Source organism: Pavona decussata, unplaced genomic scaffold (genome assembly GCF_977016875.1).
Source record: "Pavona decussata unplaced genomic scaffold, jaPavDecu1.1 SCAFFOLD_285, whole genome shotgun sequence".
Taxonomy (NCBI): Eukaryota; Metazoa; Cnidaria; class Anthozoa; order Scleractinia; family Agariciidae; genus Pavona; species Pavona decussata.
The window spans coordinates 547,501-562,500 of NW_028145686.1; the positions used below are offsets into that span (position 1 = coordinate 547,501).

At 38.1% G+C, this 15,000-nt stretch overlaps 2 protein-coding genes and 1 pseudogene across 5 annotated transcripts in view; all 3 read left to right on the forward strand.

Annotated features, from left to right (window-relative positions):
* The window catches only part of LOC146455150 (BTB and MATH domain-containing protein 36-like), a 102,183-nt gene that overhangs the window by 10,631 nt on the left and 76,552 nt on the right, over positions 1-15,000 (forward strand). Inside the window, exon 4 of one of the 3 annotated variants that reach the window (XR_014859075.1) lies at positions 6,486-6,523. The exons of the other annotated variants lie outside the window; for them this stretch is intronic. The gene's annotated coding sequence lies outside the window, so the exon portion shown is untranslated. Of the gene's footprint in view, positions 1-6,485; positions 6,524-15,000 lie in introns of those variants that run through there. 3 annotated transcript variants of the gene reach the window in all.
* Positions 1-15,000, forward strand: part of LOC146455151 (BTB and MATH domain-containing protein 36-like) — a 49,515-nt pseudogene that overhangs the window by 767 nt on the left and 33,748 nt on the right. The window contains exon 2 of the transcript XR_014859076.1: positions 2,553-2,823. The product of XR_014859076.1 is annotated as a BTB and MATH domain-containing protein 36-like (transcript). The remainder of the gene's footprint in view (positions 1-2,552; positions 2,824-15,000) is intronic.
* LOC146455152 (BTB and MATH domain-containing protein 36-like) overlaps positions 12,098-15,000 on the forward strand; it is a 129,240-nt gene continuing 126,337 nt past the window's right edge. Inside the window, exon 1 of the mRNA XM_085094610.1 lies at positions 12,098-12,222. Within this exon, the coding sequence (XP_084950736.1) occupies positions 12,156-12,222 (67 nt within the window). The 5' untranslated portion in view covers positions 12,098-12,155. The remainder of the gene's footprint in view (positions 12,223-15,000) is intronic.

Genomic DNA, 15,000 nt, shown 5'->3' on the forward strand with positions numbered 1-15,000 from the left:
ACCCAACCCCCACCCCATAATGCGCCGATCAACTCGAAACTTCAACATCCCCCCCCCCCCCCTGGGGCAAACCCCGGGCATTTGAACTTTTGAAGATTGGATCGTTCAAATTCCCGCCCCCTCGGCTGCTAATTTATTCAACGACCTTCCCCTTTCTTTAAGAAACTGCATGGATCCAATTTCATTTTTTAAGGAGATTAACAAATTGTTACAAGATAAAGCGAGGTCCAGACTGTGATTGATTTTCATTTAGCGTTTGGAACACATATTTTGTTATTCATTTTAACACTGTTTTTTCTTAAGGTTGTCTTGGTTGTAATTAATTTTAGCTAGATATTAACGGATGAAGGGCCACTTTGTGTATGATGCTGTTAATTAAACCTTTATTATTATTATTATTATTATTATTATTATTATTATTATTATTATTATTATTATTATTATTAATGGTAATAGGACTGAGTGGAGTACAATTCAAGGAGTAATCGGGCAAGTAATTTCAAATCGGCCGAGCACATGGTGCGAGGCCGATTTGAAATTATGAGCCTGATTACCCCTGAATTGTACAACACGAAGTCCTATTACCAATTAATTGTGTCTGAATAAAAGTCACTGGTCGGACCAGTTAGTTTCCTTCATTTTTCTTTTCCAGTTGAAGCTGGACAGCTTACCTGGTCACAATTTTTTCATTGATTTTGATTGGTTATCATGTGCCATGTAGTGAAATTTCATTAGCTAGTGGCATTTGCTACTTGATTTTCATTGGTTCTTTAACTGTCCGATTTGACCTGTCCGATAACAAGCTTCTAGTAATCGGACAGGTCAAATCGGACAGTTTTGGAGTTACATAGCAAAATTAAGCTATAAATATGGGCTGTTAAGAACCAATCATATTCAAGCATTTTGTTATTGACACAATTATTATTATTATTATTATTTTTATTTGGCAATTGCTTTGGTTTTGCTTTTCTTCAATCGCTCTGTTATTGGTTAGCAAAACTCGTGCTACTTTTTCAACCAAATTAAGAAGCAAAACCAAAACCAATCGTGCCTTTCGCACAAGCGTTTTCCCACAGCTTGGCATGTTACTTAATTGTATTTGGTTCGAGTTCTGATAATTTGTTCCATTCGGCTGTTTACATTTCTTATGATTCAGGCCAGAGTACATAGTTACTTTGGGTTAATTGGTTTTTTTCGACAGTCAAATGAAAAACGCTCTTATAATTTCTCAGATCAAGAGAAGGCATAATGTCAGCAAAATTAACAGTTTAGGACAGCAAAGGCATTTAATGCATGGCCTGATGTTCCTCATTAAACATGGCCAAATCATCAACTTGCTTGGCGTTTACTTTTTTCTATTTTTGAAATTTCATTATACTCTTGCATAAAAGGTGCAGATTTTTATGCAGATAATTTGTTTTCCCCTGCAGCTACATAATTATATACATATTTTTATACCTGCCAACTTTTTCTAAGTCAAATGCGTGAGATTTTTGTCTCCTCATGACCAGGATTTCCAGAAACGTCCGAGCCACTTCCAAAGATTTCCGACGATTTTCCGAAGACTTCCAACATTGCCAAAAATGGACGACGATATTCCAACGACCTTTGAACATTTACAATTCAAACGGATTGCAGACATTTGAAAGCGTTTGCGACTGTTATTAAAGGAGCAAAGAAATAATACATTACAAATCTGAAATGAAGTGAAGGTTTTTTAGAACAACTCGTCCGGATTTGTGAGTCAGGTGTGAGAATTAATTGTCCTTGATGCATGAGATCGATGTCCTTATAGTCCCCTGCAGGCGTGAAACTCACGCATATTAATGCGTGAGAGTTGGCAGATATATATTTTCAGAAGCACACAAATTGAAACTACTCAATGATTGTTAAAATATTTAGGGCAAGCAATTTCTTTCCTGCATGCAGGCTAAATCATTTATTATAATCAACTAGTTAACAGGGGATATCTATCGCTGATTAAATAATTAAAAAGCTGTAACGTGAGTAAAAAATTAAAATTTTAAACAAAACGTTTTACACGTATCGAGTGAAATATTTTTTATTTTTTTCTCATGTTAAATACAGCTTTTTAATCAGCTATTAATTGTTTTTTGTGGTATTTATAGACTGCAGGTTACAAACATATTTTGACTTGATAATGACGTTTAGCTTAAGTCGAAAAGTTGTCATTTTTTGCAATTTTTTTAATCTTAAAATGATTTAAAGAAATGTTTTATTCGAATTTTTTATAGTTAAATGCTTTTCTAAATCACTTCTTCGAATCATAATTTTTATTGATAATTATTATTTATTTAATAATAATAATAATAATAATAATAATAATAATAATATTAATGGCAATGAAAATGACAAATAATGGTGTAGTGAAAAAAAAATTTATAATAATAATAATAATAGTAATATATATGATGATAATGATGATGATGATGATGATGATGATGATGGAGATATGTCCATGTATAATTGTCCAGTGGTAATTCAATGAATGAAAGGTGGTGGTGATGATGTCTTTTATATACATTTACTAGGAGAGATCCAAGAAGGGAAAGTAAAACATCAGTTTTCTGAGCCGTGGGATTACAGTGACTTGATCCTTGCAGTGGAAAATGAGAAGTTTCATGTTCATCGTGCTATCCTGAGTATGAACTCACCAGTGTTCAAGGTTGTGCTCCATTTAGAATTCAAAGAAGCCACTTCCAGTGAGATTCCATTTACCGGAAAAGAAGGCAAATGAAGTGCTGGACTTTCTGAAGCAGATCTACTTTCCATATATTCAAGAATTACGAGTAGAAATAACTAGTTAGTTTGAAAATCAGTATGCGAGTATCAACCTCATTCCCAGGGCTTTTCCCTTCTCGTGGGGGGCGGGCGCCCGCCCACCGCGAGAAGGGAAAAGCCCGCGCCCGCCCCCCACGAGAAGGGAAAAGCCCTGTGAACAAGGTTGTGCGAGTATGGTTAGCTTAAGGACTATTCTAATTTGGATATTATTTATCAAATGAATAGGTTTCATTTATTGATGAAGAGTGAAATTACGTACGTTACAGAAAAATGAAAAAAAGTAAAGGAAAATTACAAATATTTATAAATTTCACTCTCTCTACACACGACGGCTGTGGAAGTTTAATTGTAGCTGGGAAACCAGAAGATTGAACTGATAGAGATACTCTTTTCCTGTCTTGTAATGTTTTTTTCCTTGGAGGAAAATGGTATTCTTGATCTAATAAACGATTTTGCATCTCATACGCAAACCACAAACAAATTATGATGTACTGTTGTAATTTGCGGTTACATAATCACTGTTCAGTAAAAACAAGGACCACCGTGACAAAATAAAAGTACCGGATCCTGTAGTGAAGGATCTAATCAGCAAAAAAATTGTAAAGCAAATAATCTAAAAAAACAGCAAGGCTGATTTCACGGTCAGGGAAGTATATTTTCCATAATCACTGAACATAATCACTAATAATCATTACATAATCACTAATAATCACTAATAATCACTAATGATCATTACATAATCACTAATAATCATTCCATAATCACTGAACATAATCACTAATAATCATTACATAATCACTGAATGTTTCGTTTTATCAACTCCTAGCGGATCAACACTGGGTTGAAAAGGTAACTGATTAATGTCTACCACAAAGACATTTGTTTTGAGCTATAGCCCTTCGTCAGAGCTCTGATGGAAAATTATAGCACTCAAAACGTCGGCTCTCGAATCTTTTTACGATAGAAAAACTACTTTATCAAAACGTTGCCGATTAACACCAATTTTTCCTTCACCCAATTACACAGCACCACAGACCACAGTTTCTTCAGAAATAATCCCCTTATTTATTTGTATCTTAATCATCTCTTATTTGAACAGAAAACATTAGTAGTCCTGAGAAATGAAGCAGTACTATGGTAGATTAATCAACATACATAATGAGGGGTAAACGCCTCTTATTTAGGAAGCAGTATACTACTGGAAAACAGTGACCTTTTTATATGGTGTTTACTCGGACAGCCTTCAAGGGCGCCAAAATAGTCCTTCGACCATGTTGTTCAGAATGCAAGCTGAAAAAATAATGCAGAAATCATTGAATATAAACTAAAGCGATCGCATGGAATAAAATATGAAGTTACTAATTGAAAAAGCGTTTACTGGTAAAAATAAATAAAAACATAATATGTTGATTATAAAATGAAAAATACAAAAAACTTTGAGCAAAAATTCTATTTCATGGATAGAAAAAAAAACAACAATAAATTGAATATAATTGGGGATCATTGAAGAAATAAATGAAAAACAAGCGTGAGAGTTCTTCAAACACCAAGAAAGGGGTGATTTAATTTGTTTTTGCAAGTGCGTGGTCCCTCTCTCTCGCCCCGAGGGACGAGAAGAGGAGAGACCCTGGGAAAGAGGTTGAGATCAAAACCGTAGATCTTGGTCAGTGTTTCATTCGGATGCCAAGATTCATCCACCTGGCCCAAATGGACGTCATATATTGGCTGCAGCTCACTTTATGAATTATTTAATGAGTTTGGTGATGAATATTGCAGCAATACATCATATATATAAAAAGTCTCAACAATGGTTCAAAGTCTGCGTAAACAAAATTTCTCCCCCCCCCCCCCCCCCACCCACACACACACACACCACAGTTCATATAGCAGCGTTAAGGGAGGCTAACACTTTTTGCGTCAAAGGAAGCCTTAAGTACGTTGAAATGATCACAAGAAACGGATCTCCGTTTTTTTTAAATAGTTACTTAAAACTGCTTCTTCACTAATAAGTTTTAACCGGCCAACTCCTCGCCTCAGGACTACGCAGTCGTTTTTCTTGGGAGTCATATTGAGGAGGGCGGTTATACTATTCCTCTAAAAGCCTCAAGAATATGAGGCTGAAGACGCTGTCGGAAACTGTGCACCTGGAGGATCTTGATCTCGCAAAGACGTGACATTTCCTCATTGGAGTAAAGAATTGAGGGCTTGGAAGCGTTTCTTGATGTGCTCTATCCACAGTTTATGGGGCTAGTGTCGTGTACACTGTGGCTGATAGGTGAGGGAAAGAAGGCGTGAAGTGGTGTACAGATCATGCTTTAAGTGGTCAATGGAACTGGGACTGTGGACCTGAGACCTTAGGTACGTGTAAGCGCTGCCCTGAAATGATTTCCTTGGTTGTTTTTTGCTCAATCGATCATAGGTTTGTTCGTACTGTGGAGTACAACTATGGAGGTCAATATCACATTGATAAAAACTTACCTTCAATTATAGGACAATTTTGTACGTTGAAAAATGCCGCTTAAGCACTACTGAAAACGAGGCAAGAGATCCCCTGGTACGAGGGGATTTCTTAATTTTAAATCGTGGAGCACTTGGAAACTAGCGAATGGCTAAGTATGTTTTTCCACGTTAAATGTATGTATGTGTGTATGTAGGTAGGTAGGTAGGTAGGTAGGTAGGTAGGTAGGTAGGTATGTATGTATGTATGTATGTATGTATGTATGTATGTATGTATGTATGTATGTATGTATGTATGTATGTATGTATGTATGTATGTATGTGTGTGTGTGTAGGGTAATCCACCGTACGGAAAAAGATGGCTGCTGTACATGTTACCACAACACCTTGCGAACCTCACACAGGCAAGAGGTACATTTTTTTTTCCGAAATTCCTCCATGTATTAACAACATTATGTTTGGTAGGCTAGAAGCTTGCTGTGCTTTTTATGAACGTTTTAAGGGTTTTCGTACACTAAGAATTATGGGTAAATGTGCCAATGGTGATCTTTTTCGGTATCAGTGGATTAAGGATTCCCACTCAAAGGCGACATAGAAGTTAAAACTCCAAACTTGCAGTTAAATGTTTTGCCTCACTGACAATTGTTGATTTTTTATGATAATCAGATCCATTTGAATGAGCCTGATATATGAATCATATGAAGTGTTAAAGGAATAATGAATACTCACTTTTTTTATAAAAAAAAATATTGAGGTTGACATTTAAATCAAACTTTAATGAACATACTAAAAACACGCCCAAGCTGATAGTAAATTAGGAACGTTTTAATCGTCACCATGCCACTGTTTTTTGTTTTTTTGTTTTTGTTTTTTGTTTTTTTTTTAATTAGCCGTACGAATAAAAGTGAGATAAAATGTAAAACTTTATTCTGTGCAGTCCAATAACCAAAATAACGAGAGATTGATGGTAAAATATTTTAGTACGTAGCACAAGAATAAGCCTGGGAAGCAAGACAAAAGATAACTTGATCAAGATATCACATTAAATGTACGATAAATAATGCACCTTGATAGGTTGCTGGGGCCCAGTTGTTCAAAGCCCGATTAAGCTAATCCTGGATTGGCGTGAACTTTGCTTCAATCTTAAATGCAATACAATGCAATGCAATGTAATACAATACAATGTAATGCAATAGATGTTTATTGTGTCAAACACTAGGCTATAGGTCAAGTGAGCCTGCGATGACACACCAGCTAGTTTTCATGAACAGCTTTGTACTTAGCCTCGCTTTCATAATGAGCTTCACAACAACTCGAAAACGGTCTATTGTTGGAACATTTTTAAACAAATAACCGTACAATTCTTTTTGCGTGATGAGGACAAAGTCGTGAAATGTAGAACTCGGTGGGTCTGTTTTATCATGGCAGGAGACATCTACGTACGGCGCTTTCCATTTGTCAGAACCGGCCAGCCAGACAGATCATTTTGCAAATGGAATGCACCTATTTGAACGACAGTTTATTTGCCACTTTTTGGAATTCCTTTAAAATAGCGCACAGTACTCTCAGAATGTGCCATTTTGAAGAATTCGAAGAATTAGTCCTTCAAATTGTTACACTCTCCAAAACAAATGGAAAGCGCACCCTAGACTACGAAGAGGCTACATTCTGAAGTCACCTATAGCCTCTAGGCTCCAATTAAAGCGGTTTTTCAATTTCGTGTTTGCCTTGGTTTTGCATTACTACGCTCTGTGATTGGTTAAAAAAACTCGCGCCATTTTCTCAATCAATGGGAATCCAAACCAAAACCAATCGTGTTCTCGCCGCACGCGTTTTCCCGCGCTTGACGCCAGTTACATGTGTTTGCTTCGAATTCTGATTGGTTTGTTGTGCTGTTTACATCTGTTGCGATTGGTCACAGTAATTACTTTGGTTTTCGTTTTGGTTTTTCGACACTCAATTGGACGAATAAAAGTAAGATAAAATGTAAAACTTTATTCTGTGCAGTCCAATAACCAAAATAACGAGAGATTGATGGTAAAATATTTTAGTACGTAACACAAGAATAAGCCTGGGAAGCAAGACAAAAGATAACTTGATCAAGATATCACATTAAATGTACAGTAAATAATGCACCTTGATAGGTTCCTGGGGCCCAGCTGTTCAAAGCCCGATTAAGCTAATCCTGGATTGGCGTGAACTTTGCTTCAATCTTAAATGCAATACAATACAATGTAATGCAATAGATGTTTATTGTGTCAAACACTAGGCTATAGGTCAAGTGAGCCTGCGATGACACACCAGCTAGTTTTCAGATAACAAATAAACCATGATTATAACCGGTGACGGTTTTTCCAAAAGTTTTTTTAACGCTCAGTTTGACGTAGCCTTTTCTATGCCGGCCCGATTAGCTTAAAACTAGCCTTTCAAAACAGTTTGGTGATGCATGGAAACCTCGGTTAATCTTAAATGTTGGATTAGCGTTAATCGGAATTCGAACAACCGGACGGGTTTTGTCCATAGACCTATGTGAATGATAGTCATAGCTTATTCATCTATGTTCTTAATAAAATTCCTGATTGAAAGGAATGAAGGCACATTTTGACTTAGCTTGCTGGGTTAGCAGTGTGAAACAGGTTAAAGAAAATTGCGATAATACAATTTCGACATGTACATATTCAAGCTTATACCAGTTGGTAATCTCTGTAGTTAGTTAATCTTGGTATATGTTTCAAATTTCTAAGTTTTATAGGGTCATGATTTCCAAAGTAAGATTTTGCCATTAGTAAACCAAGTTCGGCTGAATAAAGTTTTGCTACACGGACAGTTGACAGAAATAAAGGACAGTTCTTTATTTCAGTCCTGTCTTGCACGTTGATATTTGTAGCGTGAAACTGATTGAGGGTTGGCCTCCCTCGCGAACGATCTTTTGGCTCGTCACGCAATCTTTGGCCTCCTCAACGACTCTCGCTGGGTAGAAAAGATTGCGTGACGTGACACGGTGTTTACCTCTTTTCTGTTGCTGTAAAAAACAAATCAAGGCCAGTTTTTTATGCGTCTCTCTGAAAGCTGCACGCACCCAGCAGTGGTGACCACAAAGTTACCAGGCTATCAAGATAATGCTTAGTTGTAAATTTATCGAGCATCATGATCAGTCCGAACCATGTGTTATGGTTATTCCTTTGTGGTTTGCCCGGCTTTACTGGCACCAAACTCCGACAGCTTTTCCAAATCACTTTTTGTCCTGGGAGAGAAGGTAAAGGTATGCTTTCGTTTTTGAAAGCTCTATACATCGTAAACATGAACGAACAAATATTAAATTTTGACCCGTAAAGGAAGGTAAAAAATTACCCGAAAGGGCAAAATCTCCATGAAAAATATACCACTTATTAACCGAGAGTGACGTCATTACAAAGAAATCTCAGACCGAGGCCTTGATGTATTGACCGAGCAATAAAAAGGTCAATACATCAAGGCCGAGGTCTGAGATTTCCCTGTAATGACCGAACGGACGAGGTTAATAAGTTATTTATAAAAACACCGAAAGTAATTTTCCACATTCGCTTGCGCGCGCAAGAAGTCATTCGAGGTAGTGTTCACTGAACCGAAACGAACCTGGCGATGCGATCGAAACCAAAAGACAGTTTTTTTGTATGATCTTGACAATGAGACAATTTTTGTCTTTATTACGTCAAGATCTAGGGTAAATTTAACCACTTAAATTTCAAAAAAATACACTGACCTGCGTTTACAACTTTTTGACCCTTAAAATGTTTTTAAAAAGCTAAGGCAAAGATGGACCCAGTTTGTGATTGAATTCTGAACACGTGGGGAGAACTTGCAGTGATTTCAGTGACACTTGCGATGAATATTAATCTTCGTCGTCGCTCTCAATAACATAACGGAATCAGACAGAAATCTCTGGATACTTCTCTGCAGTTCCGTCAAAGTACTTGGCTCGTATTCCTCGCCATTGTTTTCCTTACGTCTTTCAAGAACTTCTCCAGGAGTTGGTCAAGTTCTTCCGGTGGTAAGTCCAAAATCTGAACATTTGACTTGTTTATCTCGCCAAGAAAACGGTAAAAACACTTCATATCACTACTTTTCTGTTCTTGAACAAACTTTTGTATATCCTCTAGACTGTTACCGAAATTTTCTTCTTCGTGAGTGATAACTTTGTTCATGTTGTTTTGTTCACTTTTGGCCTGTTCTTTGTCCTTTGTATAATAAAACTCGCTCTCGCTATGGCTCTCTTCGTCGCTCATACTAAAGAAGTATCTGTATGCTAGTTTTTCTTTCAGTTATTAAATATATAGTTGTACGATCCTAGTCTATTATTCATTGTAACTTTCTATGTTTGTACGTCGTGGTGAATAAATAAATAAATAAATAAATAAATAAATAAATAAATAAATAAATAAATATTTTTGTTGTTTTCTCCCACGCGCTCGTAGCTTTTACTCACAACTCAAAAGAGCCGTCGAGCCGAGAAAAATTTTCATAATGCTCGGTCATTACAAGAAAATCTTGTCCGCTCAGCAGCCAATCAGAGCGCGCGTAGTATTGTTGCCATATAATAAGATCGGGTATTGACCGCAGATGATTGACAAAAATTGCTCTATACAAGATGAAAATCATTAAGCAGAGCTAAGGTACTTTTGAAGGCTTTATTAGAAATATCTTTGCGAACTGCAGGAGTTGCGTTGGTCCGTCAACACTTTTAACGCTGAGGTTTGATTTTCTTGTTGGGGCAAGCGGTTCAAGTTGTTGAGGACCATTATTATTTTTTTGAAGTAAAATTTTCAATTCATCGATCTGGTTTTTTTAATCTCACTGTTTATTTCTCCAAGTAAGTCACTTCTTTTTGTTGGGGGATTTTTATCCGCCATACGCAGATACTGTTTTGGCTCACGGGCTGGCGATAGTAATAGATTCTCACCGGAAACCCCCACTCCCAAACGCCCCAGGTGGAGATAAGTTATCAACCTCGTTCCCAGGGCCTTTTCCCTAGATTGGCCCTGGGAACGAGGTTCATAAGTTATGGGAAGAGACGAGCCCTGAGACGGAAAGGAGCGAGAGCTCAGGCACGAAAGTGAGCCATCGCTGCGGGGAGGCGAGTGGGGCGACAACCTGAGATCTTGTGTCCGTTTTAACGAAGAGAGAAATAAACAGGATAAAACAGGCCTATTTATACTAAACTTGTAAATATTTTGTACAACCGGTTCCCTTAAGGATCCACAGATGCGCGGGAATTTGAATACACAGGTCTCATAGGAATAGGGGGCGTTTATGCTTAATGGCCCCCAATGAGAATAGCCATTAGGTGTAGTTTCATATTAAAGTGTCTATAAAATGCTCATACCAACGCAGTTCTTCGAGTTACCAGAAAAAATATTCTAAAATGCCTCCAGGTTATAATTCAAATCCCACAAAATTTGTTCTTTCAGGATTTTTTTTATCGTTTTCCTTTACCGAGCGTCTACTCGAGAACTTAATCGTGATTGTTCGTTCATGTTTACAATGATCAGGGAACAACTCAAATATTAATGATCATTCTGAGCCGTTAGGAGACGTTTTTCATATGCCATTGGGTATGCTAGCTCTGTGGCATCTTTTTAGCTTTACCGGCTAAAATCCCCAAACAAAAACCGGAAAACTGATCAACAAAAAAAGACTAGTCGAGAGGAAGCCGAAACTGATTTGCGCCTCAACCGAATGTAAGGAGCATATCCTTTTATGGTGCTACAGGAAGTAATGTGTGGGCTTCACTGGGCTACGCGCGGTCAGAATGAAAGCGAGAGACAACATTGATCATCTTTTTAAAGACGTGGATCAGTGTTAGACTCCCATACAAGTGATAAACGAACATCCTGCAATCTCACTGCAGAAAAGCATGAAATCCCGAGTTATGAAATCCGCGGATCCCATGTCTTCATAGATAGCATTTTTTTAGCGCTGTGTGATATCTTGCATTTGATCCGAGCCAGTAAAGCTAAATAAATACCACAGAGCTAGCCGATACCCAATGGCATGTGAAAAACTTCTCCTAACGGCTCATAATGATCATTAAGGAAACCTCCATTCAGTATATTTGAGTTTTTCCCTTCATGATCAAGATGAAAAACATTTAAGCAGAGCTAAGGTGCTTTTGAAGGCTTTATTAGAAATATCTTAGTTTGCGAACTGCAGAAGTCGAGTTGGCCCGTCAACACTTTTAACGCTGAGGTTTGATTTTCTTGTTGGGGCAAGCGGTTCAAGTTGTTGAGGACCGCATTAACAGAACTTGCAGATTGCGAGTTACCGGCCATGTTTGCTGCTTTGAGAAATTCCAGCGCGAAGAATTCTCACATTCCCGTATGCATAGCACATCACTTCCTGTAATACCACAAAAGGATATGCTCCTTACATCCGGTTGAGGAGCAAATCAGTTTCCGCTTCCTCTCGATTTGTTTCTTTTTTTGTTTGGTGTTGATTTTTCCGGTTGACTGACTTTTTGCGCCAGACATATTTTTTAGAAACTCGACTCAATTTTTAGACTTCGAACTAAATTTTTTCTTAAATTGTGGACCATTATTATTTTTTTGAAGTAAAATTTTCAATTCATCGATCTGGTTTTTTTAATTTCACTGTTTATTTCTCCAAGTAAGTCACTTCTTTTTGTTGGGGGATTTTTGTCCGCAACGTAACGCCACCGGTTATCGGTTACGTGACGCCAAGGAGACAGCTCTAAAGCGAAGCAAAGCGAGGAAATGAAAAGGGAGACTGGGGAGAGAAGCGTTGCCGTAATTTCTCGGAATTTGTCAACAGCCACATTTCCGGGTATCAGCGAAGTACTCTAGCTCTAGCTATCCATTTCTTCAGTTTCCTTATTGTTCCCTGGCGATCGGAGACTTGCAATGTTTTCTAAGGTTCCAGGTGATCATGAAACAACCGCTTCAAAAAGCGAAAACGATGAACAAAGTGGTAAGTTTTTGTTAAACTGGAAATGAAATAATTTATATGAGGCCCGTTAATTATTAGGTAAGTCGAACCTTCTAACCGCTTTAATAGCTCTGCTTTTACAGAGGTTCGAACAATAATTAAGCTTATAATAACAAGTCATGATCAGTAATAATTCTTGAAACACAAGGAAGCGAAAATTAAAGTTAATAGCCGACGTTTCGGCGTCATCGTGACACCTAATCTCGTACCCCGATCTCATTCTTCGGTTCGGGAATGTCGAAATGTGAGGAGATCTGGGTACGAGATTACGTGACACCATTCTCAAGACAAAGTGGATAAATTAATGCGAAGATTTGATTTCTATACTTTACAGTCTCTACAAATTAGCATATTAACAAAGGATCACAAGTTCTTCAGGTGAATACCTTTGCGCGAATGGAGTCTGTTTGCACGTTTAGGGATGGTTTAAGTTTTCTTATGAAAAGCATCTCCTTAATTAGGTAATCAAATTTGTTCGAACATTTAGCCAGCACGTGAAATTGTTCTGAAAGACAAGGAGGTACGTTCGAGTTATGTTCGCTCAAGTAGTGTTTACAAATAGACGAGGATTTTTGTTTGTGTCCATCAACGCGTTCGTGGAGGTGGCCGCGAGTGCAACCAACATATCCTGCATCGCACAGGTTACATTGAAATTTATAAACGAGACAGGTTAACAGTGGCAGGCTTGACTTCTCGAACTTTAAGGTCTTCGTTGAGTTTTCTGCTGATGAACACAGGCTGAATTGCGGCCTTGATTTTTGAGCTGAGGTCTGTGATGAGTGATAAAAATCTGCGAGTCAGCGAGCCATGCGAGCCAAGGTGTGAGCCATGCGAGCCATGCGAGCCGTGCGCGCGAGCCATGCGAGTCACGCGAGTCATGCGAGCCACAGTACTAGAAATACGTGACTCGCAAAACCTCGCGAAGCTGGGGCTGGGTGGAAAGCCCTCTTTACACGTATTGTAGCATCAAACGAGGAGATTAAAAGGCGCATAAGAATTTTTTTTTTATGAGCATAGTGTTTTCGTAGTTCCACGGGCTAGTTTGCGGTTGAAAATCTATTTCTGTCGTGACGTAATGTACAACGGGCGTGCAGCGCTGTCGTGTTCGATGAATTTATTTCCCACGGAAAATTATTTACCGCGGCCACAAAGCGTGTAATTTCTTTAATGCACTATTTCACAAAAAAAGATTTCTAAAAGAAAGGGAAAAGATTCTGGAGAGATAGTTCTGTATCCAGTGAATATTGATGAACATTGCAGTTGAAATTTGATCATGCACGCATATGTTTTTCGGTGTATGCAAATTTTGCTCCAGACAACGCCAGACAGTCTGACGTCATTGTGCGGACACCTTCAAAGATATAAACATCGCGCGGCTTAGCTCCGCTCGGGCCGGCTCGGCCCGACAAATTTATTAACCTCGCTACGCTCGGGCCTTCGGCCCTCGCTTCGCGAGGAATAAATGTTAAGAATTTTTATTTGTTGTATTTACATTCACATAAGAACAAGAACAAGAGCATCGGAACAAGATGAATAACATCGCAATATTTAATTCTTACAGTGGGACAACGCAAACCATCATATTTCAGTTTTTTGTTATTTGACACGTCAGGACTGATTGTTAGTGTGATTCCAATCTTGTAAGGTATGATAAATGAGTTCTCAAAGATGAGCGAAGTCAATATTGTCGCACTAAATTCAATTTGAAAAGAAGCAGCGTAACAGAAGCATTTGCCGTCAGCTGGTGGGTCGAATGCTATCTCGAAACCAGCCTCTGCCACTGTCGCGAACAGAACCTTGTACACTGTAATGCGTGACTTTGTTTCTTTTTTTTTTGTTACTGTTGTGATTATCACGTGCGGCATGATTATTGACCTTAAATGATCGAAGATATAGATAATCTAGGATGACAAGTATTTTGCAATCGGCGAGAACCTTTCGGAGAGAGAGAGACGTGTAATACCTTGAATGCGAGGCGTGGAATTAAAGTAGTTGAAACCATAACGTGAGTTTTCTTTGTCGGCTTTGAACCATTTCCCGACAGCCACTCTAGTGGCGAGTTTTGAAGAACGACTTGTGTAAGGGAAAGGAAAACCACATGCAGCAGTCAGCCAACCGACAGAGTTCTGATAACTCTAATGAATGACATGTGTCAATAGATACCTATTCGAGTAGCGGTGCAGCCGTATGTTTTTCTCGGATTTTTTTTCTGAAGTCTTGAACCTTAATAAATTTTTGCGTATTGTTTTATTTTTTTGCGCATCTTGGGCGATTTTGAATAGGCAAAATTCTCTCCAAAATTATAACAAAAACGAAAAAAAAAAAAAAAGGGAAAAAATTCGTCCAAAATTGTCTCACGCGAATGTAAATAAAACAAATAAAAATTCTTAACATTTGCACTGTGGCTCGCATAACTCGCATGACTCGCATGACTCGCACGGTGGCTCGCATGGCTCGCTGGCTCGCAGATTTAACAGACCCGTCTGTGATGCGTTTCTTCACTACATTAGCAGAGGCCTGATCTTTAAATGTATGACAACTCGGATGGTGGGTGCAGATGTTTCGGTTCATGGAATGTGCTGTTGGTCTGATATTTTGAAATCTACATGTACGAATTGCTTGACAGCTGAATTCTAGTCAAGAGCAGTAATCACAGATGCATTTAGGAGTGCATTCGATACCTTGCATTGATAGCAAAAAAATAGCTATATAAATTATATCATGTAGATAATATAGGTCTTTTGCATTGCCGCCATGTCT